This window comes from Panthera pardus, unplaced genomic scaffold (assembly GCF_024362965.1).
Source record: "Panthera pardus isolate Hobbes unplaced genomic scaffold, ASM2436296v1 HiC_scaffold_7, whole genome shotgun sequence".
NCBI classification, from domain to species: domain Eukaryota; kingdom Metazoa; phylum Chordata; class Mammalia; order Carnivora; family Felidae; genus Panthera; species Panthera pardus.
Genome location: NW_026527002.1, coordinates 17,285,063 through 17,308,791, shown reverse-complemented (window position 1 = coordinate 17,308,791; position 23,729 = coordinate 17,285,063). Strand labels below are relative to the sequence as shown.

The 23,729-nt window shown below is 36.5% G+C and overlaps 1 protein-coding gene across 9 annotated transcripts in view; it reads right to left on the bottom strand.

Annotated features, from left to right (window-relative positions):
- CSPP1 (centrosome and spindle pole associated protein 1) overlaps positions 1-23,729 on the bottom strand; it is a 153,280-nt gene that overhangs the window by 126,489 nt on the left and 3,062 nt on the right. For 8 of the 9 annotated variants that reach the window (XR_002081016.2, XR_002081017.2, XM_019453206.2 and 5 more), the window contains exons 2-3: positions 16,168-16,289; positions 8,754-8,853 (exon numbers count right to left, since the gene is read on the bottom strand). Coding sequence is in view for 7 of the 9 variants with exons in the window: in XM_019453206.2 (XP_019308751.2) it covers positions 8,754-8,853; positions 16,168-16,266 (199 nt within the window). In the remaining 2 variants the exon portion in view is untranslated. Of the gene's footprint in view, positions 1-8,753; positions 8,854-16,167; positions 16,290-23,729 lie in introns of those variants that run through there. The other variant, XM_053896617.1, reaches the window with a different exon arrangement.

The following is a 23,729-nucleotide window of genomic DNA, read 5'->3' as shown; positions in this document are numbered from 1 at the left end:
TGCTCAACCTAAGGTAAAACACTCAACTTCTCTAAGAAAGAGAAAAGAGAAAGATGAAATTTAACTGAAGTACATAGATCTACACTTAAAAAGTTAATGACTTAAAAGTTAACTGACTTCAGCTCAGGTCACGATCTCACAATTTGTGAGTTCGAGACCTGCATTGGGCTGTGTGCTGGCAGCTGAGAGCCTTGAGCCTGCTTCAGATTCTGTCTCCCTCTCTCTCTCTGTGTGCCCCACCCCTGCTCACACTCTATCTCTCTCTCAAAAATAAATTTTAAAAATTTTTTTAAAAAGTTAGTGAAAGCATTTCTTAACAGTAATAGTTATTAAATAATGAGTTAGTAAAAGTTGAATTTCTTTTAATTATAAAATGATTAATATGCCTAGAAATGGTGTAGGAAGATAGAAAATACAATTTGCTTTTATAGATCGTTTTCAGCTAGCTCTCATATTTCACTAAACCTGAGTTATTCTAACAAAGTCCTTACAAAGGACATAATTTTATCAGCTTATATAGAGTAAGCCATGTACATGCTACATAGAATAAAGAATTTTGCTAGCCTTTATTTCTGGTTCCTGGGAGGTAACTTCTAAATCCTTGGAATATTCCAAGTGATGGGAGTGTTTTTGTTATTCATGGTAGGTTCTGCGACCCATATCCAATAGTTTATACTAATATGCTAACTCACGGTGAGCTCCTCTATAGTTTAGCTGAAGAGATGACATAGATGGAAGCTGGTCACACCAGAAAGACCACACCAGAAAGATGTGATTAAGAGGGTTAGACCTCTAAGCCATCTGACATCAGCCAGATCTCTGGGGAAAGTTGGGAGTATGGAGTCTGAGCCACATAGGCAATGCAGTATCAATAAAAACTCCATACACTGAAACTCAGGTGAGAGTGGCACAACAGTAGTGATGTGCCAGGGGGGTGATACATCCCTGAGACTGGTAAAAGCTACATTTGGACCCTCCCAGACCACATGCTACACACTGCCCCCTTTGGCTGGTTCTGATTTGTAGCATTACGCTACAATACAACTGTAATCATTAAGTATAGCACTTTCCTGAGTTCTGTAAGTCATTTTAGTGATTTATCACATTTGACAGTGTAATGGAAACCCCGTATTTATAGCCAGAATAGAGGATGGCTTGAGGACCCCGATACTAGCAGCTGATGTCTAAAATAAGAGAAGTCTTGTGGAGGGCTGTGCCCTTAATCTGTGAAGTTTGGTCCAACTCTGGGTAGCTGGTGTTAGAAGTCACTGTAATGCCTCTCAAATACTTTTGTGAGAGATATACAATGAGAATGCAAGAATGAGCCATGTGGATAAGCATTACCCATAAATATTACCACTAACACAAATGCATTTACAAAAAATCAGAAAATGCTTATGATAGCTGTACTATGAGCTATCAGTATATTTTCACTGGCTAAAACGAATATTGCCAGTATATTACTGATAACTACTATGCTTAATTACTTATTCAAAGTATGGTGTCAAATATATTTCACTGAATATGTAATTTCTAAATATGACCTTTTTTAGACCAGTTTGTGTTATAAGTCCTATCTGAGACCATGTGAGAAAACTCTCCATTGCCAAATTATTTTCCATTTTCCCACTGTGAAAAACTACGTATTTGGTGTTCTTTCCAGTTTTATTGAGAAATAATTGACATATATCACTGTGTAAGTTTAAGGCATATAGCTTGATTATTTGATTTATATATATTATAGAATAATTACCAAATAGGTTCTGCTAACATCCATCTGCGTGTATAGATAAAATGAAAAGGCAAGAAAAAAAGAAAAGCTTATTCCTTTTGATAAGAACTCTTAGGACTTACTTTCAACATATTTCCTATAGATTACAGAGCAATATTAGCTAAAATCATCATGTTGTACATTATTTCCCTAGTACTTATATACATTATAAGTACCTTTTGACCATTATAAGTACCTTTTGACCACCTTCCAACAATCTATCCTACCTCCACCCTTCTTCACCTCTGGAAACCACATGTCTGATCTTTTTTTCTGAGTTTGGTTTTGTTTTCTGTTTAGATTCCACATGTGAGATCATACATTATCTTTTCTTTCTCTGACTTACTTCACTGAGCATAATGTCTTCAACCCACCAACAGTGTGCAAGGGTTCCATGCCAGCATTTGTTAACTCAGTCTTTTTTTTTTTTTTAATCATTTTCTTAAGTTTATTTCTTTATTTTGAGAAAGAGAGAGTGCATGCATGCAGGGAAGGGGTAGAGAGAGAGGGAGAGAAAAAAATCCCAAGCGTAGAGCCCACCACAGGGCTCGATCCCACAAACCATGAGATCATGACCTAAGCCAAAATCAAGATTCAGACACTTAACCAACTGAGCCACCCATGTGCCCCCTTTTATTTCTGTCTTTTTGATGACGGCCAATGTAACAAGCATGACATGATCTCTTTGTAGTTTTAATTTGCATTTCCCTAACGACTAGTGATGTTGAACATCTTTTCACGTGCATTTGGTCTAATTTTAAGACCAAAATTATTCAAGCAAGAAGTCAGTAACTGAATGCTGATAAGCTATAAAATTAGTCAAATTATATATTATTCTTTAATAAGATTCAATGTGCATCAAAATAATTGTTTCAGGGGCGCATGGGTGGCTCAGTCAGTTGAGCGACCAACTTCAGCTCAGATCATGATCTCATGGTTTCTGAGTTCGAGCCCCGTGTCGGGCTCTGTGCTGACAGCTCAGAGCCTGGAGCCTGCTTCTGATTCTGTGTCTCCCTCTCTCTCTGCCCCTCCCCCACTCATGCTCTGTCTGTCTCAGAAATAAACATTAAAAAAATTTTTAAAAATAAATAAATAATAATTGTTTCAGTTATTCAGTTATTCAGTTATTATTCTGAATAATAATAATTGAATAATAATAAGTTATTCACTTATTCAGTTGATTAAGCTTCCACTCTTGGTTTAGTCTCAGGTCATGATCTCATGGTTCATGACACCAAGCCCCGCACTGGACTCAGGCTTAGCCTAGGCACTGACAGCACAGAGCCTGCTTGGGATTCTCTCCCCCCGCCCCTGCCCCTCCCCAGCTCATGTCTGCACACGTTCTCTCTCTCTCAAAATAAATAAGCAAACATTTTTTAAAAATATTTTCCTTAAACACTGAAGTGCCAGGCACTGTGCTAAGTAGCAAATATACAATGGCAGGCAAGCTGGCATACCACTGCAATACAAGAGAGCTGAATAAGTTCAAAATTACACTTTATGGGGAAAACCAATGTGACAGAAACACAAAGCATGAAGAGCCACACAATCTGGGAAAAAGAATAAAAGGATAAAATTATACAGGAAACAAGAATACATTAAGGGTTTGAAGCAAAGACTAACATGATTCTAGATGTTTTTTGAAAGGACATTAAAGGGCAGTGCAGAGACTTAGTTGGGGGGCTGGGGAGGTTAGACCAGAAACCAAAAAGAACACTAGAAAAAAATCTGATGAGAGACAACATAAGCCCACATAAAACAATGTTTATGGGATTAGAGAAAGGTAAATTTATTTTTAAATTTAGGTAGTAGAATCAACCAGACTTGTGTAATTACTTGCTGTGGGAGGCAAAGGGAACACAGAGGTCAAGGATGACGAGGTAGCCAGCTATCTCACTGGAGTACCAGGAAGTTTGAGAAGAATCAAGGTAATTTTGCACATGTTACTTGTGAGGCCATGACATCCAAGTACAGATATCCAATAGGAAATTAGGTATATGGGTCTGGAGTTCAATTCTATTTTTTTTTTTTAATTTTTTTTTTTTTACGTTTTATTTATTTTTGAGACAGAGAGAGACAGAGCATGAACGGGGGAGGGGCAGAGAGAGAGGGAGACACAGAATCGGAAGCAGGCTCCAGGCTCTGAGCCATCAGCCCAGAGCCCGATGCGGGGCTTGAACTCACGGACCGCGAGATCATGACCTGAGCTGAAGTCGGTCGCTTAACCGACTGAGCCACCCAGGCGCCCCTGGAGTTCAATTTTAAAAAATCAGGATTGGAATACAGACTTATCAGTTATGAACAGACTGATAGCATATAAAATCTTTGAGTGGATGAGGTCAGTCAGAGAGTATATGAAATGAAAAGAAGGCATAGTTGAGAGAGAACGTCAGCTAGAGAGGGGCAGAGAGGGTGAGAGAGCATCCCAAGCAGGCTCCACGCTGTCAGCACCAAGGCCTAGTTCGAGCCCGAGCCTGAACCCAAACCCACCAAGGGGCTCGATCTCATGAACCTCAAGATCATAACCTGAGCCAAAAGCAAGAGCCGAAAGCTTAACCAACTGAACCACCCAGGTGCCCCTTGAAATTAGACTTTAAAGTCTCAATCATTTGTTTTTTTATTTTTTTATTTTTATTTTTACATTTATTTTTGAGAAACAGAGTGAGACAAAGCGTGAGCAGGGGAGGGGCAGAGAGAGAAGAAGACACAGAATCTGTAGCAGGCTCCAGGCTCTGAGCAAGCGGTCACCACAGAACCTGATGCGGGGCTCAAACCCACAAACTGTGAGATCATGACCTGAGCTGAAGTCCGACGCTCAACCAACTGAGCCACCCAGGTGCTCTGAACTCTCAATCATTTGTGCATGTAATAAAAAATAACTCTTAAATTCTTAATATAATTCTCAAAACCTACACTTAAAAAAATAGGAGATCACAAAGTAAATGTTTATCATGCACCACTTATGTGCCAGTCAGCTTTTCCTGCCACAGTAACTTTTTAAAATAGATGCCAATTACTAAGATAAGGCAAGAGAGAGCTTAAATAACCTGTGCCAGGTCACAAAGACAGGACAGGTACAATCCAAAGGAAGTTGTAACCCAGAATGCCACAGTGATTCTGTCTAACCTTACTGTATAAGAAAATCTACTATTAAGCTTAAAAAATTATTTTTTGCAATAATCAAAATTTCACTTCATAAAACTTTAGGGTGAGAAGACAACCCAACGTTTTTATATTAAAGATAAGGAAATTGAGGTCCTTGGAGATAAACAAGTTTAACCAAAATATAATACAGTACTTAAATTCAGAAAGACCTTGAACATGAAATGCAAATCAAAACCATGATAAAATACCACCTCACACCTGTCAGAATGGCTAAAATTAACAACACAAGGGGTACCTGGGTGGCCCAGTCAGTTATGTGACCAATTCTTGATTTTGGCACTCAGGTCATGATGTCAGTTCATGAGTTCAGGCCCCACGTGAGGCTCTGTGTTGACATCGCAGAGCTTGCCTGAGATCCTCTGTCTCCCTCTCTCTCTCTGCACCTCCCCTGCTTACTCGCTCACTCTCTAAACTAAATAAACATTTAAAAAGAAAAAAAACAAACACAAGACACAACAGGTGTTGGCAAGGATGTGAAGAAAGGGGAACCCTCTTGCACTGTTGGTGCAAACTTGCACAGTTGGGAATGCAAACTGGTGCAGCTACTCTGGAGATCAGTATGGAGGTTCCTCATAAGGTTAAAAATAGAACTACCCTGCAATCCAGCAAGTGTACTACTAGGTATTTACCCACAGGATACAAAAATATTGATTCAAAGCGGTACATGCACTCCGATGTTTATAGCAGCATTACCAGCAATAGCCAAACTATGGAAAGAGCCAAGGGTCCATCAACTGCTAAACAGATGAAGAAGCTGTGATGTATGTATACACAGACACACACACACACAGACACACACAATGGAATATTGCTCAGCCATCAAAAAGAATGAAATCTTGCCATTTGTAACAAGATGGATGGAGCTGGAGTATATTAAGATAAGCAAACTAAGTCAGTCAGAGAAAGACAAATACCATATGAATTCACTCATGTGGAATTTAAGAAACAAAACAGATGAATATATGGGGGGTAGAGAGAGAAAGAGAGAAAGAGAGAAGGAGGGAGGGAAACAAACCGTAAGAGACTCTTTCTTAAATTTTTTTTAAGTCTATTTATTCGGGGGGTGGGGAGGGGGGGAGGCATGGCAGGCAGAAAGAGAGAGAATTCCAAGCAGGCTCCACACTGTCAGTGCAGAACCCCACATGGGGCTCAAACCCACTAAACGTGACACCATGGTGTGAGCCGAAATCAAGAGTCAGACAGTTAATAAACTGAGTCACCCAGGAGACTCTTAAAGATAGAGAACAAACTGAGGGTTGATGGAGGGAGGTGGGTGAGGGATGGACCAGATGGGTGATGGTTATCAGGAGGACACTTGTTATGATGAGCACTGGGTGTTGTAGTGAATTCTATTCCTGAAACGAATATTGCACTGTATGTTAGTTAAGTAGAACTTAAACAAACAGTGAAACAGAAAAAATAAACTCATTTGTATTTAAAATAAAATAAATGATCCTGAAGAGTCAAAGCAAACTTGAGAAAGAAAAACAAAGCTGAAGGTATCACAATCCCAGATTTCAAGATATACTACAAAGCTGTAAGGTACTGGTACAAAAATAGACACATAGATAAATGCAAAAGAATAGAGCATCCAGAAGGAAGCCCACACTTAAATGGTCAATTTACGACAAAAGAGAGGTGCCTGGGTTGCTCAGTCAGTTGAGTGTCCAACTCTTGGTCTCAGCTCAGGTCTTGATCTCAAGGTCATGAGTTCAAGCCCCACACTGGGCTCCATGCTGAGTACATACATACTTAAAAATATGTATATAGATATATGACAAAAGAGTCAAAAATATACAATAGGGAACAGATAATGTCTTCAATAAATAGTGTTGGGAATATAGGACAGCTAAATGCAAAAGAATGAAAGTGGATGACTTTCTTACCCTATACACAAAAATAAACTCAAAATGGATTAAGACCTAAAGGTGAGATCTAAAACCATAAAAGTCCTAGAAGAAAACATAGGCAACAATCTCTCTGACACTGGTCTTATCATCATTTTTCTATATATGCTTCCTTAGGCAAAAAAACAAGAGCAAAACTAAAATACTGGGAATACCCTAAAATAAAAACCTTTTGCACAGCAAAGGAAACCATCAAAAAAACAAGACAACCCACTGAATAGAAGACATTTATAAATGATTCACCCAGTAAGAGACTTACTTTCTGAAATATATAAAGACCTTACACAACACAAAAAGAACAAATAATCTGGTTAAAAAATGAGAAGACATGAACACTTTTCCAAAGAAGACATAAAGGTGACTAACAGACAGATGAAAAGATGCTCAACATCACTAATACACAGGGAAATGCAAATCAAAACCTTACACCTGTCAGAATAACTACAATCAAAATAAACACAATAAACAAGTGTTGGTGAACATGTGGAGAAAAAGGAACGCTCATGAACTGTTTGTGGGAATGTAAATTGGTGTAACCACTGTATAAATCAGTATGGAGATTACCCCCAAAATTAAAACTAAATATAACATATGATCCAGTAATTTCATTACTGGTTATTTAACAAACAAAACAAAAATACCAATTTGAAAAGATATATCACCCCTAAACTTATTTCAGTATTATTTACAATAACAAGATACGGAAGCAACCCAGTGTCCATCAATGTATAAAGAAGATACGGTTATATATATATATGGAATGGAATATTATTCAGTCATAAAAAATAAGATCTTGTGGGGCACCTGGGTGGCTCAGAGGGTTAAGCTCCGGACTTTAGCTCAGGTCACAATCTCACAGTTTGTGGGTTCAAGCCCCACATCGGGCTCTGCTGACAGCTCAGAACCTGGAACCTGCTTCAGATTCTATTTCTCCCTCCCTTTCTGCCCCTCCCCCACTCACACTCTGTCTCTCTCTCTCTCTCTCAAAAATATATAAACGTTAAAAAAAATTTAAAAACAAATAAATAAATAAGATCTTGCCATTTGCAACATGGATGGACCTAGAGAGTATTGTGCTAAGTGAAATAAGCCAGAGAAAAATACCATATGATTTCACTTACATGTGAATCTAAAAAACAAAACAAACAAACAGAAGAAAAAAAGACTCTTAAACACAGCAAATAAACTGGTGGTTGCCAGAGGTGAGATGGATGAGGGTGGTGGGTAAAATAGATAAAAATCCAAATTTCCAGTCAAAAGTAAGTCACAAAGATGAAAAATACAGTATGGGGAATAGTGAGTAATACTACAATAATGTCATATGGTGACTATACTTATCATGGTGAGTAATGTACAAAATTGTTGAATCAATATATTGCATACCTGAAATTAATAGAACACTATGTTATTTATACTTCAATAAAGAATTTCTAAATATTTTCATAACAAACCATAATCAAAGACTTAGTATAGTTGCAATATATTAACTTCTGCCCAATTGTAATAGGGTAACCAATAATTAAAATGGTCATTCACCAAATTACATTTTGTATCCTCTAAGCATCCCTTTGATTTTTTAAATAAAAGTCCACCATTTTTATTCAATTAACACATTTCCCTCTCACACAGACACAAATTCCATGCAAGTTTTTCAATTAATTTTTAGTTATATTATATATATATTTACTGCTATGATTCTGTAAATTATAAGGGAATATAATTTAAAATGGGCAGATGGTTCTCAGGATGTATTATATTTCATTTGTAGACAGTACAGTCATATGTAAGGTTCCAGAAAGGAAACAGTTACTGGGATTCTAAAGAAATCTTTTTTTCTGACAAGACAAAGCTCCTTCACAACAGCATGCTAATAATACTTTAAAATCAATTTAATACACCTAATGACATACCTAAGGAACTCCTGGTCTGTTGACTATTTGGTGGTATGTTTTCTTTGGCCATGGAAATTAATATTTTACTGTTTTCAGAAAGCTTCTCTGATGCCTTTCCCTGAAAGAGACACAATATTTACAAAAGTATGGGAAAATCCACAAAATACACAATGTATCCCAATACTCTTATTAAATGACTTGAAAAACTATACATCACGAAGAAATTTAAGTGTGAGATTTGAGGAATTAACCAAAAGTATTAACACTGTGATAAATTCTAGAATTCATTTATCAACTAATAGTCACTGAGTTCCTGCTACATAGTGTCCCAGGTACTGGAAACATGAATGAAAAAAACATATGAGAATCTCAGCCATCATGGAGCTCAAACTATTCAGGGGACTAACAACAGACATAATAAATCATCAGACTATGTAATATACAAAGAGTAACTGGTAAAGGTTAAGGAAAAATAAAAATAGAGCATGGTATGAAGAGCCATAATGATGCAAGAGGAACTAAAAGACCTCAATGAGCATGATATTTGAACTAAGACTTAAAGATCATGATTTATGTACTATTTAATATTAAAAATTATAATAATGCTGTATTTAAAGCTATATAATAACCATTTTCAAACACTGTAAGGTAGTCCTAAGTGGACAGTGGTTAAAAACCATAGACTTTGGAGCAGGACATATGGTGATGGCAATTCTGAATCTATCACTATGTATAGCTGGACGAATTACTTAACCCCTTTGGGTTTCACCTTCTTCACATTTATTTTGTAAAACAAAAATATTCCACCTACTTAATAGGGGTATTATGATTAAGTGAGATAATAACATGTAAAGTCCTTGACACAACTCCTTGACCACAGCAGCTCTTATGGAAAGAAGGCAAACTAGTATGGTGGTTACGAGAACAGGCCTACAGTCAGGATGTAAGGAATCAAAGCCTACTTCTACCAACTCTATAACCTTAGTCTCATTACTTAACTTTCCCATGCCTTAGTTTACTTCTAGAAAATGACCATAACAACAGTATTTATCTCACAGATTCATGTGAATCATAAATTTAACTTAAGACCAAGCCTCATTCCTGAAAGGAAAAAAACCTGTAACTAAGAATACTCTATCCAGCAAGGCTATCATTCAGAATGGAAGGAAAGATAAAGAGTTTTCCAGACAAGCAAAATTTAAAGGAATTCACTACCACTAAACCAGCCTGATAAGAAATGTTAAAGTGGAAAGGAAAGACCACAGCAGGAAAAGTAAGAAAGGGGAGCACCTGGGTGAATGTGTCGGTTGAGTGTCTGACTCTTGATTTGGGTTCAGGTCATGATCCCAGAGTCGTGGTATCAAGCCCAACTTCAGGGTCCATGCTAAGCATGCACCCTGCTTGAGATTCTCTCTCTTCCCCTCGGTCCCTCCCCACACTTGCATGTGCTCAAATTAAAATTTAAAAGGGGTGCATGGGTGGCTCAGTCAGTTAAGCCTCTGACATCTGCTCAGGTCATGATCACACAGTTCGTTTAGAGCCTGCTTCAGACCCTCTGTCCCTCTCCATCTGCCCCTCCCAGGCTCGTACTCTCTCTCTCAAAACTAAACAAACATTAGAAATAAATAAATAAAATATATAAATAAATAAACATTCAAAGAAAAATTTAAGGGGTGCCTGGGTGGTTCAGTCAGTTAAGCATCCAACCCTTGATCTCGGCTCAGGTCATGAGCTCCAGGTTTATGAGACTGAGCCCCTCATGGGGCTTGGGATTCTCTCTCTCTGCCCCTCTCCCACTGGCACAGGCACACTCTCTTTCTCAAAATAAATAAATAAGCTTAAAAAAATTAAAAAGGAAAGTAGGAAAGGAAAACATTTCACAGGTACATAAACATAGTAAGACAGAATAAATCCTTATAAAACCAATATGGAGGTTAAAATACAAAAGCAGTAAAATCAAATATATCCATAAAACTCAGTCATGGAATTCACAAAACAGAAGAATATAAAGTATGACACCATATACCTAAAACATGGGGGAGGGGGAAGTAAAAATTTAGTGTTTTTATAATGGGTCCAAACTTAAGTGACCATTAACTTCATATAGACTGCTATATATGCAAGATATATATACACCTAATGGTAATCACACATCAAAACCAGTAATAGATATACAGGAAATAAAGAGAAAGGAATCCAAACATATCACAAGAAAACAGCTGTCAAATCACAAAAGAAGAGAGCAAGAAAAGAAAGGAACAAAGAACTATAAAAATAACCATAACACAAGTAACAAAATGGCAACAAGTACATACCTATCAATAATTACTTTGAATATAAATGTACTAAACATTCTAATTCAAAAGACACAGGTGACCAAATGGATAAAAAAGCACACAACATATGCTGCCTACAAGAGACTCATTTCAGACCTAAAGACCCATGCAGATTGAAAGTGAAGGGACTGAACATTTATCATGCAAATAGAAGTGAAAAAGAAAGATGGAGTAATGATACTTATATGGGACAAAACAGTCTTTGAAAAACAAAGACTGTAACAAGAGACAAAGAAGGACACTACATAATCATAAAGGGAATAATTCAACAGAAGGTATAACAATTGTAAATATTTCTGTACCCAACATAGGAGGACCCAAATACATAAAGCAGTTATTAACAAAATTATAGTATTATTAGTAGTATTGACAGTAATACTACTAATAGTAGGGGACTTTAACATGAACTTACAACAATAGGTAGATCACCCAGACAGAAAATCAACAAGAAAACAGTGGCTTCATAGGACACATTTAAACAGATGGATCAACAGATATATTCAGAACGTTCCATCCTAAAATAGCAGAATACACATTCATTTCAAGTGCACAGCGAACATTCTCCAGAATAGATCACATATTAGGCAACAAAATAAGACAACAAATTCAAAAAGACTGAGGTCATATCACCCATCTTTTCCAACCACAATGCTTTGAAACTAGAAATCAACCACAAGAAAAAAATCTGGAAAGAACACAAATACATGGAGGTTAAATAACATGCTACTAAACAATGAATGGGTCAGCCAAGAAATCAATGACAAAATCAAAAAGTACATGGAGACAAATGAAAATGAAAACACAACGGACCAAAATCTTTGGGATGCAGCAAAAGCTACTCTAAAAAGAAAGGATTTTAAGCAATACACAGCTACCTCAAGAAGCAAGAACAATCTCAAAAGAACAACTTAACCTTATATCTAAAGGAGACAGAAAAAGAACAAACAAAACCCAAACCAGTAGAAGAAGGAAATAATAAAGATCAGAGCAGAAATAAACAAAATAGAAACTAAAAAAAAACCACACCAACAAACAAAACAAACAACAGAACAGATCAATGAGACCAGGAACTGGTGGCTCTTCGTAAAAATCAACAAAACATGGTATAAACCTTTAGCCAGACTCACCAAAAAAAAAAAAAAAAAAAAAAAAAAAAAGGCTCAAATAAACAAAATCAGAAATGAAATAGATAACACCACAGAAATACAGAAGATTATAAGAAAATATGAAAAGTTATATGCCTACAAATTGGACAACCTAGAAGAAATGGATAAATTCCCAGAAACATATAGTGTTCCCAATCTGAATCAGGAAGACAGAGAAAATCTACACAGATCAATGAAATTGAATCAGTAATCAAAAAACTGCCACTAAACAAAAGTCCAGGACCAGACAGCTTCACAGGTGAATTCTACCATTTTAAAGAAGAGTTAATACCTACTCTTCTTAAACTACTCTAAAAAATAGAAGAGGGAGAAAAGCTTCCAAATTCATTCTGTGAGGCCAGTATTACCCTGATGTCAAAGTCAGACAAAGACCATACCAAAAAAAAAAAAAAAAAAAAAAAAGGAACTACCAGCCCCTATCTCTGATGAACATAGATACAAATAACCTTAACAAAATATTAACATACGAAATCCAACAATACACTAAAAAAAAAATCATTCACCAAGATCACGTGAGCTTTATTCCTGGGATGCAAGGGTGGTTCAACATTCACCAATCAACACAATAATCAACAACAGAAAGGTTAAAACCATATTATTTCAATACATGCAGAAAAAGCATTTGACAAAGTATAACATCCATTCATGCTAAAAACTCTCACCAAAGTAGGTTTAGAGGGAACATACCTCAACATAACGAAGGCCGTATGTGAAAAACCCATAGCTAGTCATTAACAGGAAAAATTTGAGAGCTTTTCCCCTAATATCAAGACCAAAACATGGATGTCCATTCTCACCACTTTTATTCAACATAATACTGGAAGTCCTAGCCACAGCAATCAGATAAGTAAAAGAAATCAAAAGCATCCAAATTGGTAAGGAAGTAAAACTATTTGCAGATGACATGATACTCTATATAGAAAACCCTAAAGACTCCACCAAAAAACTACTTAAAACTGATAAATGAATTCTGTAAGGTTGCAGGATTAAAAAAAAAAAAACCCAATATACAGAAGTATGTTGCATCCCTATACACTAATAATGAAGCAAAACTCAAGAAAACAGTCCCCTTTACAAAAGCGACACAAAAATAACAAAATACCCAGGAATAAACTTAACCAAGGAGGTGAAAGACCTGTACTCTAAAAACTATAAAATACTGATGAAAGAAATTAAGGACAACAAAAAAAATGGGAAAATATTCCACACTCACTGATTGGAAGAATATTGTTAAAATGTCCATACAACCCAAAGCAATCTACAGATTTAATGCAATTTCTATCAAAACAGCAACAGTATTTTTCACAGAAATAGAACAAATAATCCTAAAATTTGCATGGAACCACAAGAGACCCAAAGCAGCCAAAGTAATCTTCAAAAAGAAGAAAACTAGAAATACCACAATCCCAGATTTCAACATATACTACAAAGCTGTAGCATCAAAACAGTATGGTAGTGGTACAAAAATAAACACACAGATCAACAGAACAGAATAGAGCCCAGAAATAAACTCACGCATATACAGTCAATTAACCTGCAACAGTAGCAACAAGAATATACAATGGGAAAAAGACAAACTCTTCAACAGATGGTGTTAGGAAAACCGGTCGGTAACCTGTAGAAGAATGAAACTGGATGGTCTTCTTATACCACACACAAAAATAAACTCAAAATGGATTAAGACCTAAATGTGAGGCCTGAAACCATAAAACCCCTAGAAGAAAACACAGGCAATAAGCTCACTGACACTGACATTAGCATCATTTTTCTAGATATGTGTCCTTTAGCAAGGGAAACAAAAGCAAAATTTAACTAATGAAACAACACCAAAATAATGAGCTTCTGCACAGTAAAGGAAACCATCAATGAAACAAAAAGACCACCCACCAAATGGGAGAAGGTAATTGCAAACGATACATCCTAGAAGAGGTTAATATCCAAAATATAAAAAGAACTTCTACCACACCACCAAAAAAGAAAAAAAAAAATTCAATTTAAAAATGGGTAAAGGACTAGATACACATTTTTCCAAAGACATACAGATGGCCAACAGACACACAAAAAGATGCTCAGTATCACTAATCATCAGGGAAATGCAAATCAAAACCACGGTGAGATAACACCTTGCACCTATCAGAATGGCTACAATCAAAAATAGAAGAAATAAGCGTTGGTGAGACTGGAGAAAAGGGAACCCTCATGTTCTGTTGGTGGAAATGCAAACTGGTACAGCCACTGAAAATAGCATGGAGGTTCCTATATTTCCACTACTGGGTATTTACCCAAAGAAAATGAAAACATTAATTCAAAAGGATATATGCACCCCTGTACTTATTGCAGCATTATTTACAATAGCAAGATATGGAAGCAACCTAAGCATCTATCCGTAGATGAACAGATAAAGATATATACACACATACAAATATACATACATATATACACACAATGGCGTATAAATGGTGTATGTATCAGCCATAAAAAAGAATGAACTGTCACCATTTGCAACAACATAGATGAATCTAGAGGGTATTATACCAAGTGAAATAAGTCAAAGAAAGACAAATACCATAGGATTTCACTCATATGTGGAATTTAAGAAACAAAACAAATAAAGAAGAGAAACAAAAAAACAGATTCTTAAATATAGAGAACTGGTGGTTGCCAGAGGGGAAATGGGTGGGGGTGAAGAACATTAAGAGTACACCTAGAGTGATGAGCACAGAGTGATGTACAGAACTGTTAAATCACTATATTGTACACCAGAAACTAATATAAAACTGTATTTTAATTATACTAGAATTTTTAAAATCAAGAGAATAAAATACAATAAAACTAAGCCTCTTCTACACATAGCATACAATAAATGTTAGCTATGTAACATTCCCCGATAATTAAAGTGTCAATGTTATTTATCATCTCAACCAGATGCCCATACCTTTGCCCAAGATAAATGCTAAACCAGATGAGACAAGGGGTAACAGGTAACCCAGGACTGTCTTGGGCATACCAATATATATGGTTACTATGATTTCAGTGCACTATATGATAGATTAATCTATATCCTGTATCTTATTAGTACACTGAACTCACAAAAGAAGGTGGCACATCTGTCCAGATGAGTGCTATGGAAGAGTTTAAAATAGTATCTAGCACAGTCTCAGTATTTACTGAGTGGATCAACCATTATTTCACCAAAACTAGGAAAACTTTAAGAAAGCTTTTTCAAGTACTATTTTCAAGAACACTCAAAAAAATTTCTAATTTGAAAAGCAAAGATATCAAAATAAACTATTATAATAAATTCACTTCTCAATTAAAAAAAGAAATTTAATGGGGCGCCTGGGTGGCTCAGTCAGTTAAGCCGCCGACTTCGGCTCAGGTCATGATCTCACGGTCCGTGAGTTCAAGCCCCGCGTCGGGCTCTGCGCTGACAGCTCAGAGCCTGGAGCTATTTCAGATTCTGTGTCTCCCTCTCTCTGACCCTCCCCCATTCATGCTCTGTCTCTCTCTGTCTCAAAAATAAATAAACGTTAAAAAAAAAAATTTTTTTTTTAAAAAGAAATTTAAGATCCTGATTTACTTAAAAGATACTTTTCATGTAGAATATGAAAACTTGTTTTTATAATATCCTGAAAGTTCCCTGTACTAAAAGTAGTCTCCTTATTTTATGAAGCACAGCAATTATCAATTAAAACCCTAATAAGAGAAAACAAACTGTGAGATACAAAACACCACAACAGAAAAGAAAAACTGCATTCAAAATCAATGCAATCTTGTCCAGAGTCAGGCTCTCAGACTCAGAATGACAGGACCCAAACTAAAGTATGAAACAGAAGATTCTCACTCATAAAAGAGAATTTTTAACATTTACACAAGACTAATCTTCAGAGACAATTTTAATGAAACATCTTGTAAGAAAACTAAGTTTACCTTCATTTCCATGTAAGGTGGATCACTTTCCAATTCTGCTTTGTCTTTGGCCAGTTTGGCTTTTCGCTCTTCAATAAATTCATCCAAATTATCAGCCATTTTGAAGATACTAAAAAAACAAACCGAAAAAAAACTTACATGAACACAGCCATACCACAATATTTTTAGGCTAATTAACAACATGGAGGCTTAACCCACATTTAATATTCAATTTCACTTACCAAATTCAGTAATCCAAATAAGCTTGACCAAAACATGTCTGCCTGCTTCTCTCCCAAACCCACCCCAAAAACCAATGACATATATCAGAAAATTCTGAATACACACAACCACCATCATTTCTCTCTCACACACACATACACTGATCCAGGAGTCAAAGCACCTTTTTTCAGCTTTTTTAAAACTATTCACAGGTAATTTCAAGTTAAGAAAAAACTTACAAATAAGAACAGCACGAAGAACACCCAACCTTTTTTTTTTATTTTTTAATTTACATCCAAGTTCATTAGCATATGGTATAATCATGATTTCAGGAATAGATTCCAGTGATCCATCCCCTAAGTATAACACCCAGTGTTCATCACAACAAATGACTTCCTTAATGCCCCTTACCCATTTAACCAATCCCCCTGCCACAACCCTCCAGCAACCCTGTTTGTTCTCTGTATTCAAGAGTCTCTTAAGTTGTGTTCCCCTTCCTTGTTTTTATATTATTTTTGCTTCCCTTCCCTTATGTTTATGTTTTGTATCAAAGTCCTCATATGAGTGAAGTCATGATACTTGTCTTTCTCCAATTTCACTTAGCATAATACCCTCTAGTTCCATCCACAGAGTTGCAAAAGGCAAGATTTCATTCTTTTTGATTGCCACGTAATACTCCATTGTATATATACACCACTTCCTCTTTATCCATTCATCCATCAACGGACATTTGGGCTCTTTCCATACTTTGCTATTGTCAACAGCTCTGCTATAAACATTGGGACACATGTACCCCTTCAAAACAGCATACCTGTAGCCCTTGGATAAATACCTAGTAGCGCAATCGCTAGGTCATAGGGTAGTTCTAGTTTTAATTTTTTGAGGAACCTCCATACATTTTCCAGAGTGGCTCACCAGTTTGCATTCCCACCAACAATGCAAAAGAGATCCTTTTTCTCCACATCCTCGCCAACATCTGTTGTTGCCTGAGTTGTTAATGTTAGCCATTCTGACAGGCCTGAGGTGGTATCTCATTGTGGTTTTGATTTGTATTTCCCTCAGGATGAGTGATGTTGAGCATTTTTTCATGTGTCAGTTGGCCATCTGGATGTCTTCTTTAGAGAAGTGTCTATTTATGTCTTTTGCCCATTTCTTCACTGGATTATTTGTTTTTTGGGTGTTGAGTTTGAGAAGTTCTTCATAGATTTTGCATACTAACCCTTTACCTGACATGTCACTTGCAAATATCTTCTCCCATCCTATCAGTTGCCTTTTTGTTTTGCTGATTGTTTCCTGCACTGTGCAGAAGCTTTTTATTTTGATGAGGTCCCAATAGTTCATTTTTGCTTGTTTCCCTTGCGTCCAGAAACGTGTCAAGTAAGAAGTTGCTGCAACCAAGGTCAAAGAGGTTTTTGCCTGCTTTCTCCTTGAAGATTTTGATGGCTTCCTGTCTTAAGTTTAGGTCTTTCATTCATTTTAAGTTTATTTTGCGTATGGTGTAAGAAAGCGGACCAGGTTCACTCTTCTGCATGTTTTCCCAGCACCATTTGAAGAGACTGTCTTTATTCCATTGGATATTCTTTCCTGCTTTGTCAAAGATTAGTTGGCCACACGTCTGGGGGTCTATTTCTGGGTTCTTTATTCTGTTCCATTGATCTAAGTGTTTTTGTGCCAGTACCCACTGTCTTGATTACAGCTTTGTAATACAGCTTGAAGTCTGGGATTGTGATGCCTCCAGCTTTGATCTTTTTCAGGATTGATTCGGCTATTCAGTATCTTTTCTGGTTCCATGTATTTTAGGATTGTTTGTTCTAGCTCTGTGAAGAAGGATGGTGTTATTTTGATAGGTACTGCAATGAATATGTAGATTGCTTGGGTAGTAGCAACATTTTAACAATATTTGTTCTTCCTATCCAGGAGAATAGAATATTTTTCCACTTTTTTGTGTCTTCTTCAATTTCTTTCATAACCTTTCTATAGTTTTCAGTGTATCAACTTTTCACCTCTTCGGTTAGATTTATTCCTATATATTTTATGGGTTTTGGTGCAATTGTAAGTGAGACCATTCCTTGATTTCTCTCTATTGCATCATTATTGGTGTATAGGAATACAACCAATTTCTGTGCGTTGATTTTATATCCTGCAACTTAGCTGAATTCATGGATCACTTCTAGCAGTTTTTTGGTGGAATCTTTTGGGTTTTCCATATATAGTATCATGTCAACTGGGAATAGTGAAAGTTTGACCTCCTCCTGGCTGATTTGGATGCCTCTTATTTCTTTGTATTGTCTGATTGCTGAGACTAAGACTTCCAATACTATGTTGAATAACAATGGTGAGAGTGGACATCCCTGTCGTGTTCCTGACCTTAGGGGGAAAGCTGTTTTTGCCCATCGAATGATATTAGCAGTGGGTCTTTCATACATGGCTTTTACGATCTTGAGATATGATCCTTCTATCCCTACTTTCCTGAGGCTTTTTATCAAGAAAGGATGCTGTATTTTGTCAAATGCTTTCTCCGCATCTACTGAGAGGATCACGTGGTTCTTATCCTTTCTTTTATTGATGTGATGTATCACATTGATTGTTTTGTGAATATAGAACCAGCCCTGTATCCAAGGTATAAATCCCACTTGGTCATGATGAATAACTCTTTTAACATATTGTTGGATCCAGCTGGCTAGTATCTTGTTGACGATTTTTGCATCCATGTTCATCAAGGAAGTTGGTCTGTAGTTCTCCTTTTTAGTGGGGTCTTTGTCTGGTTTTGGAATCAAGGTAATGCTGGCCTCGTAGAATGAGTTTGAAAGTTTTCCTTCCATACCTATTTTTTGGAACAGATTCAAAAGAATAGGTGTTAACTCTTCTTCAAATGTTAAATGTTTAAATCTTTCCCTGGAAAGCCATCCAGCTCCGGACTCGTTTTTTGGGAGATTTTTGATTACTAATTCGATTTCTTTACCAGTTATAGGTCTGTTCAAATTGTCTATTTCTTCTTGTTTCAATTTTGGTACTTTATATGTTTCTAGGAATTTGTCCATTTCTCCAGACTGCCCAATTTATTGGTGTATAACTGCACATAATATTCTCTTATTATTGTTTGTAGTTCTACAGTGTTGGTTGTGATCTCTCCTTTCATTCATGGTTTTATTTATTTGAGTTCTTTCCTTTTTCTTTTTGATCAAACTGGCTACGGGTTTGTCAATTTTGTTAATTATTTCAAAGAACGAGCTCCTGGTTTCAATGATCTGTTCTACTAGGGCTTTTTGGTTTTGATAGCATTGATTTCTGCTCTAATCTTTATTATTTCCTGTCTTCTACTGGTTTGGGGTTTTATTTGCTGTTTTTTCCAGCTCTTTAAGGTGTAAGGTTAGGTTGTGTATCTGAGACCTTTCTTCCTTCTTTAGGAAGGCCTCGATTGCTATATACTTCCCTCTTATGACTGCCTTTGCTGGATCCCAGAGATTTTGGGCTGTGGTGTTATCATTTTCATTGGCTGCCATGTACCTTTTAATTTCCTCTTTATCTTCTTGATTAGCCCATTCATTCTTTAGTAGGATGTTCTTTAGTCTCCAAGGATTCAGTCTTTCCAATTTTTTTCTTGTGGTTGATTTCGAATTTCATAGTATTGTGGTCTAAAAATACGCATGGTATGATCTTGATCTTTTTGTACTTACTTAGGCTGATTTGTGTCCCAGTATGTGATCTATTCTTGAGATGTTCCATGTGCACTCGAGAACAATGTGTATTCTGCTGCTTTAGGATGAAAAGTTCTCAATGTATCTGTTAAGTCCATCTTGTCCAGTGTGTCATTCAAAGCCATTGTTTCCTTGTTGATTTTCTACTTACATGATCTGTCCGTTGCTGTAAGTGGGATATTGAAGTCCCCTACTATTATGATATTATTATCAATGAGTTTCTGTATGTTTGTGATTAACTGATTTATATATTTAGGTGCTACTACATTTAGAGCATAAATATTTACAACTGTTAGATGTTCTTGGTGAATAGACCCCTTAATTATGATATAATGCCCTTCTTCATCTCTTGTTAGTCTTTATTTTAAAATCTAGATTGTCTGATATAAGTGTGGCTACTCTGGCTTTCTTTTGGCAGCCATCAGCATGATAGATGTTTCTCCATCCCTGTTCTTTCACCCTGCAGGTGTCTTTAAATCTAAAATGGGTCTGAGCAGCATATACATGAATCTTGTTTTCTTATCTGTTACCCTATATCTTTTGATTGGAGCACTGAGTCCAGACATTTAGAGTACTGAAAGATGTGAATTTATTGCCATTATGTTGCCTGTAGAGTTGGGAGTTTCTGGTGGTGTTCTCCGGTCCTTTCTAGTCTTTGTTGCATTTGGTCTGTTTTGTTATTTTTCAACTTTTCTCCCTTCAGAGAGTCCCCCTTAAAATTTCTTGCAGGGCTGGTATAGTCGTCACGAACTCCTTTAGTTTTTGTTTGGGAATCTTCTTCTATTTTGAATGACAGCCTTGCTGGATAAAGAATTCTTGGCTGCATAGTTTTTCCAATTCTGCACATTGAATATATCCTGCCACTCCATTCTGGCCTAACACGTTTCTGTGGATAAGTCTGCTGTGAACCTGATCCGTCTTCCCTTGTAGGTTAAGGACTTTTTTCCCCTTGCTGTTTTCATGATTCTTTCCTTGAGTATTTTGTGAATTTGACCATGATGCCTTGTTGATGGTCGGTTTTTGTTGAATCTGATGAGAGTTCTCTGTGCTTCCTGGATTTTGATATCTGTCTCCATAGTAGTTAAGTTTTCTACAATGACTTGCTCACATAACCTTTCTACCCCTTTTTCTCTCTCTTCATCTTCTGGGACCCCTATGATTTGAATGTTATTCCTTTTTAATGAGTCACTGAGTTCTCTAATTCTTATATTGTGCTCTTTTGCCTTAGTTTCCCTCTTTTTTTTTTTCCACTTCATTATTCTCCATAAGTTTGTTCTCTGTATCACTGATTAGTTGCTCTGCTTCATCCATCATTGCTGTCATGGCATCCATTCGAGATTGTAGCTCAGTTGTAGCATTTTAAATTTCATCCTGACTAGATTTTACTTCTTTTATCTCTGCAGAAAGGGATTCTATGCTTTTTTTCAACCCCAGCTAGTATTCTTATTATGAGATTCTAAATTATGGTTCAGACATCTTGCTTGTATCTGTGTTAAGTCCCTGGCTGTCATTTCTTCCTGCTCTTTCTTTTGGGGTGAGTTCCTTCATCATCATTTTGAAGGAAGAAAAGGAATTAATAAAGTAAAAAGTAGTACATAATGTGAACTTCATTCTATTATTTACTTCCAAAAAGAACACTGATTATAAAATATGGTTTTAGCAAAATACATTCCAAACCAACAAAAGTTTATATAGTTAAGCCATTTTTAATTTGCTAATTGTGACAAAAGTTTTTTTGTAGTAAAAATTTAAAACAGCTCAACAGCAAACAGTAATTTTCATGTTTAAAAAAAAGATCACTTCTGGGGTGCCTGGGTGACTCAGTCGGTTATGAATCCAACTTCAGGGGCACCCGGGTGGCTCAGTTGGTTGGGCATCCAACTTTGGCTCAGGTCATGATCTCACGGCTCATGAGTTCGAGCCCCACATCAGACTCTGTGCTGACAGCTCGGAGCCTGGAGCCTGCTTCATGTTCTAGGTCTCCCTCTCTCTCTGCCCCTCCCCCACTCATGCTGTCTCTGTCTCTCAAAAATAAACATTAAAAAATTAAAAAATAAAAATAAAAAGAATCCGACTTCAGCTCAGGTCATGATCTCATAGTTCATGGGTTTAAGCTCCACATCAGGCTCTCTGCTGACAGCACAGGGCCTGCTTTGGATTCTCTCTCTCCCTCTCTTCCCCTCCCCCACTCATATTCTCTCTCTCTCTCTCTCTCTCTCTCTCTCTCTCTTTCTCTCTCCCCCTCCCTCAAAAAAAAAAAAAAAAACATTAAAAACAAAAAGCACTTCTTAAAATCCCCTAATTTCCCTAAATATTTTATGTCTAATAGAAATAAAAGATGATGGGATAATATTTACTTTGAAGCAGAATTTTATACAAAATTTAAGCAGAAATGTCATTATCCAAAAAAACACAAAGGTAACCTGAGTAATCTAAGGTCTCCACATAATACTATTTACAATTATCACTCGAGTACATAAATAAATTTCCCTTTAGTATAATATTTTACCATCCATTACAAATTCTAGAATTGATTTTATGTAACCATAGTAATATTTTTTAACAATGGTTGTGTGTATAACACATGACATAACTAAAGCACCGGATTTATTACATATATGTTTAATCATTTATTTTGTTCCACTATCTGATTAAAATACAGTATCTTTAATATTAAATTGAAAAGCCAAGGCAAGCTTTCTCCTGCAAATGCCCTCCAAATACCACCAGGAACATTTTTGTGGTTAAACTCGTTGGGTTATTATTACTCATTGCATCAAGGGATGCATCCTAGATATCCACCATGAGGAACTCTGGAGTATCTAAGTATAAAGGTGTTAGAAGAGACTAACAGGATTTGCAACTCTTAGGTGATTTGTGAGCAGAGCTTTGCTCAGGAATGAAGCCTGTCAGAAAGTGAGGGTAATTCTATGATTGGACATCTTAACAAATCTTATCTAAAACTGTAACTGGTTAAGAGCCAGCAGTCACTTATCAGCTGGGAGAGGGGATGCTTGGTCTTTTGTGGCTTGGACAACATTCATGTTTTATCTATATTTGGACAGGATTATGGAGTGGTATTTTTATTCTCTTGATCTATCACAGACACAGAACAGCTTTGTCAAATGTTGATGTTCTGTGCAATTGTTTCTCTTCAATGGAAGAACACTAAGCCTAAGCAGTAGTGCCAGGCCAGTTCCTAGCAACACCAAGGCCTTGGTGATAGACAGTACAGCCCAGCTTCCAGCTGTCATGGCCCATCTTTTCTTTTTCACTCCTTCAACATGACAACTTACATAAAACATATTTCAACTACAAAATTACTCAAGAATTATAGTGAATCACATAGACTGAGTTGATGGGCACAGCCTAAGTACAAAATAGATTATTTATCATTTAAAAATTAAATTACACAGGTACCTGGGTGGCTTATTCGATTTAAGCATCTGACTCTTGGTTTCAGCTCATGATCTCACAGTTTGTGGGATCAAGCCCCAAGTCTGTCTCTGCACTGACTTGGGATTCTCTCCCTCCTCTCTCTCTTCCCCTACCCCACTTGAGCACACATGCTCTCTCTCAAAATAAATAAATCAACATTTAAAAAATAATAAAAATAAAGATTAACTTATAAGAAAAATCAGCTGAAAGAAGAAATCTTAAGAG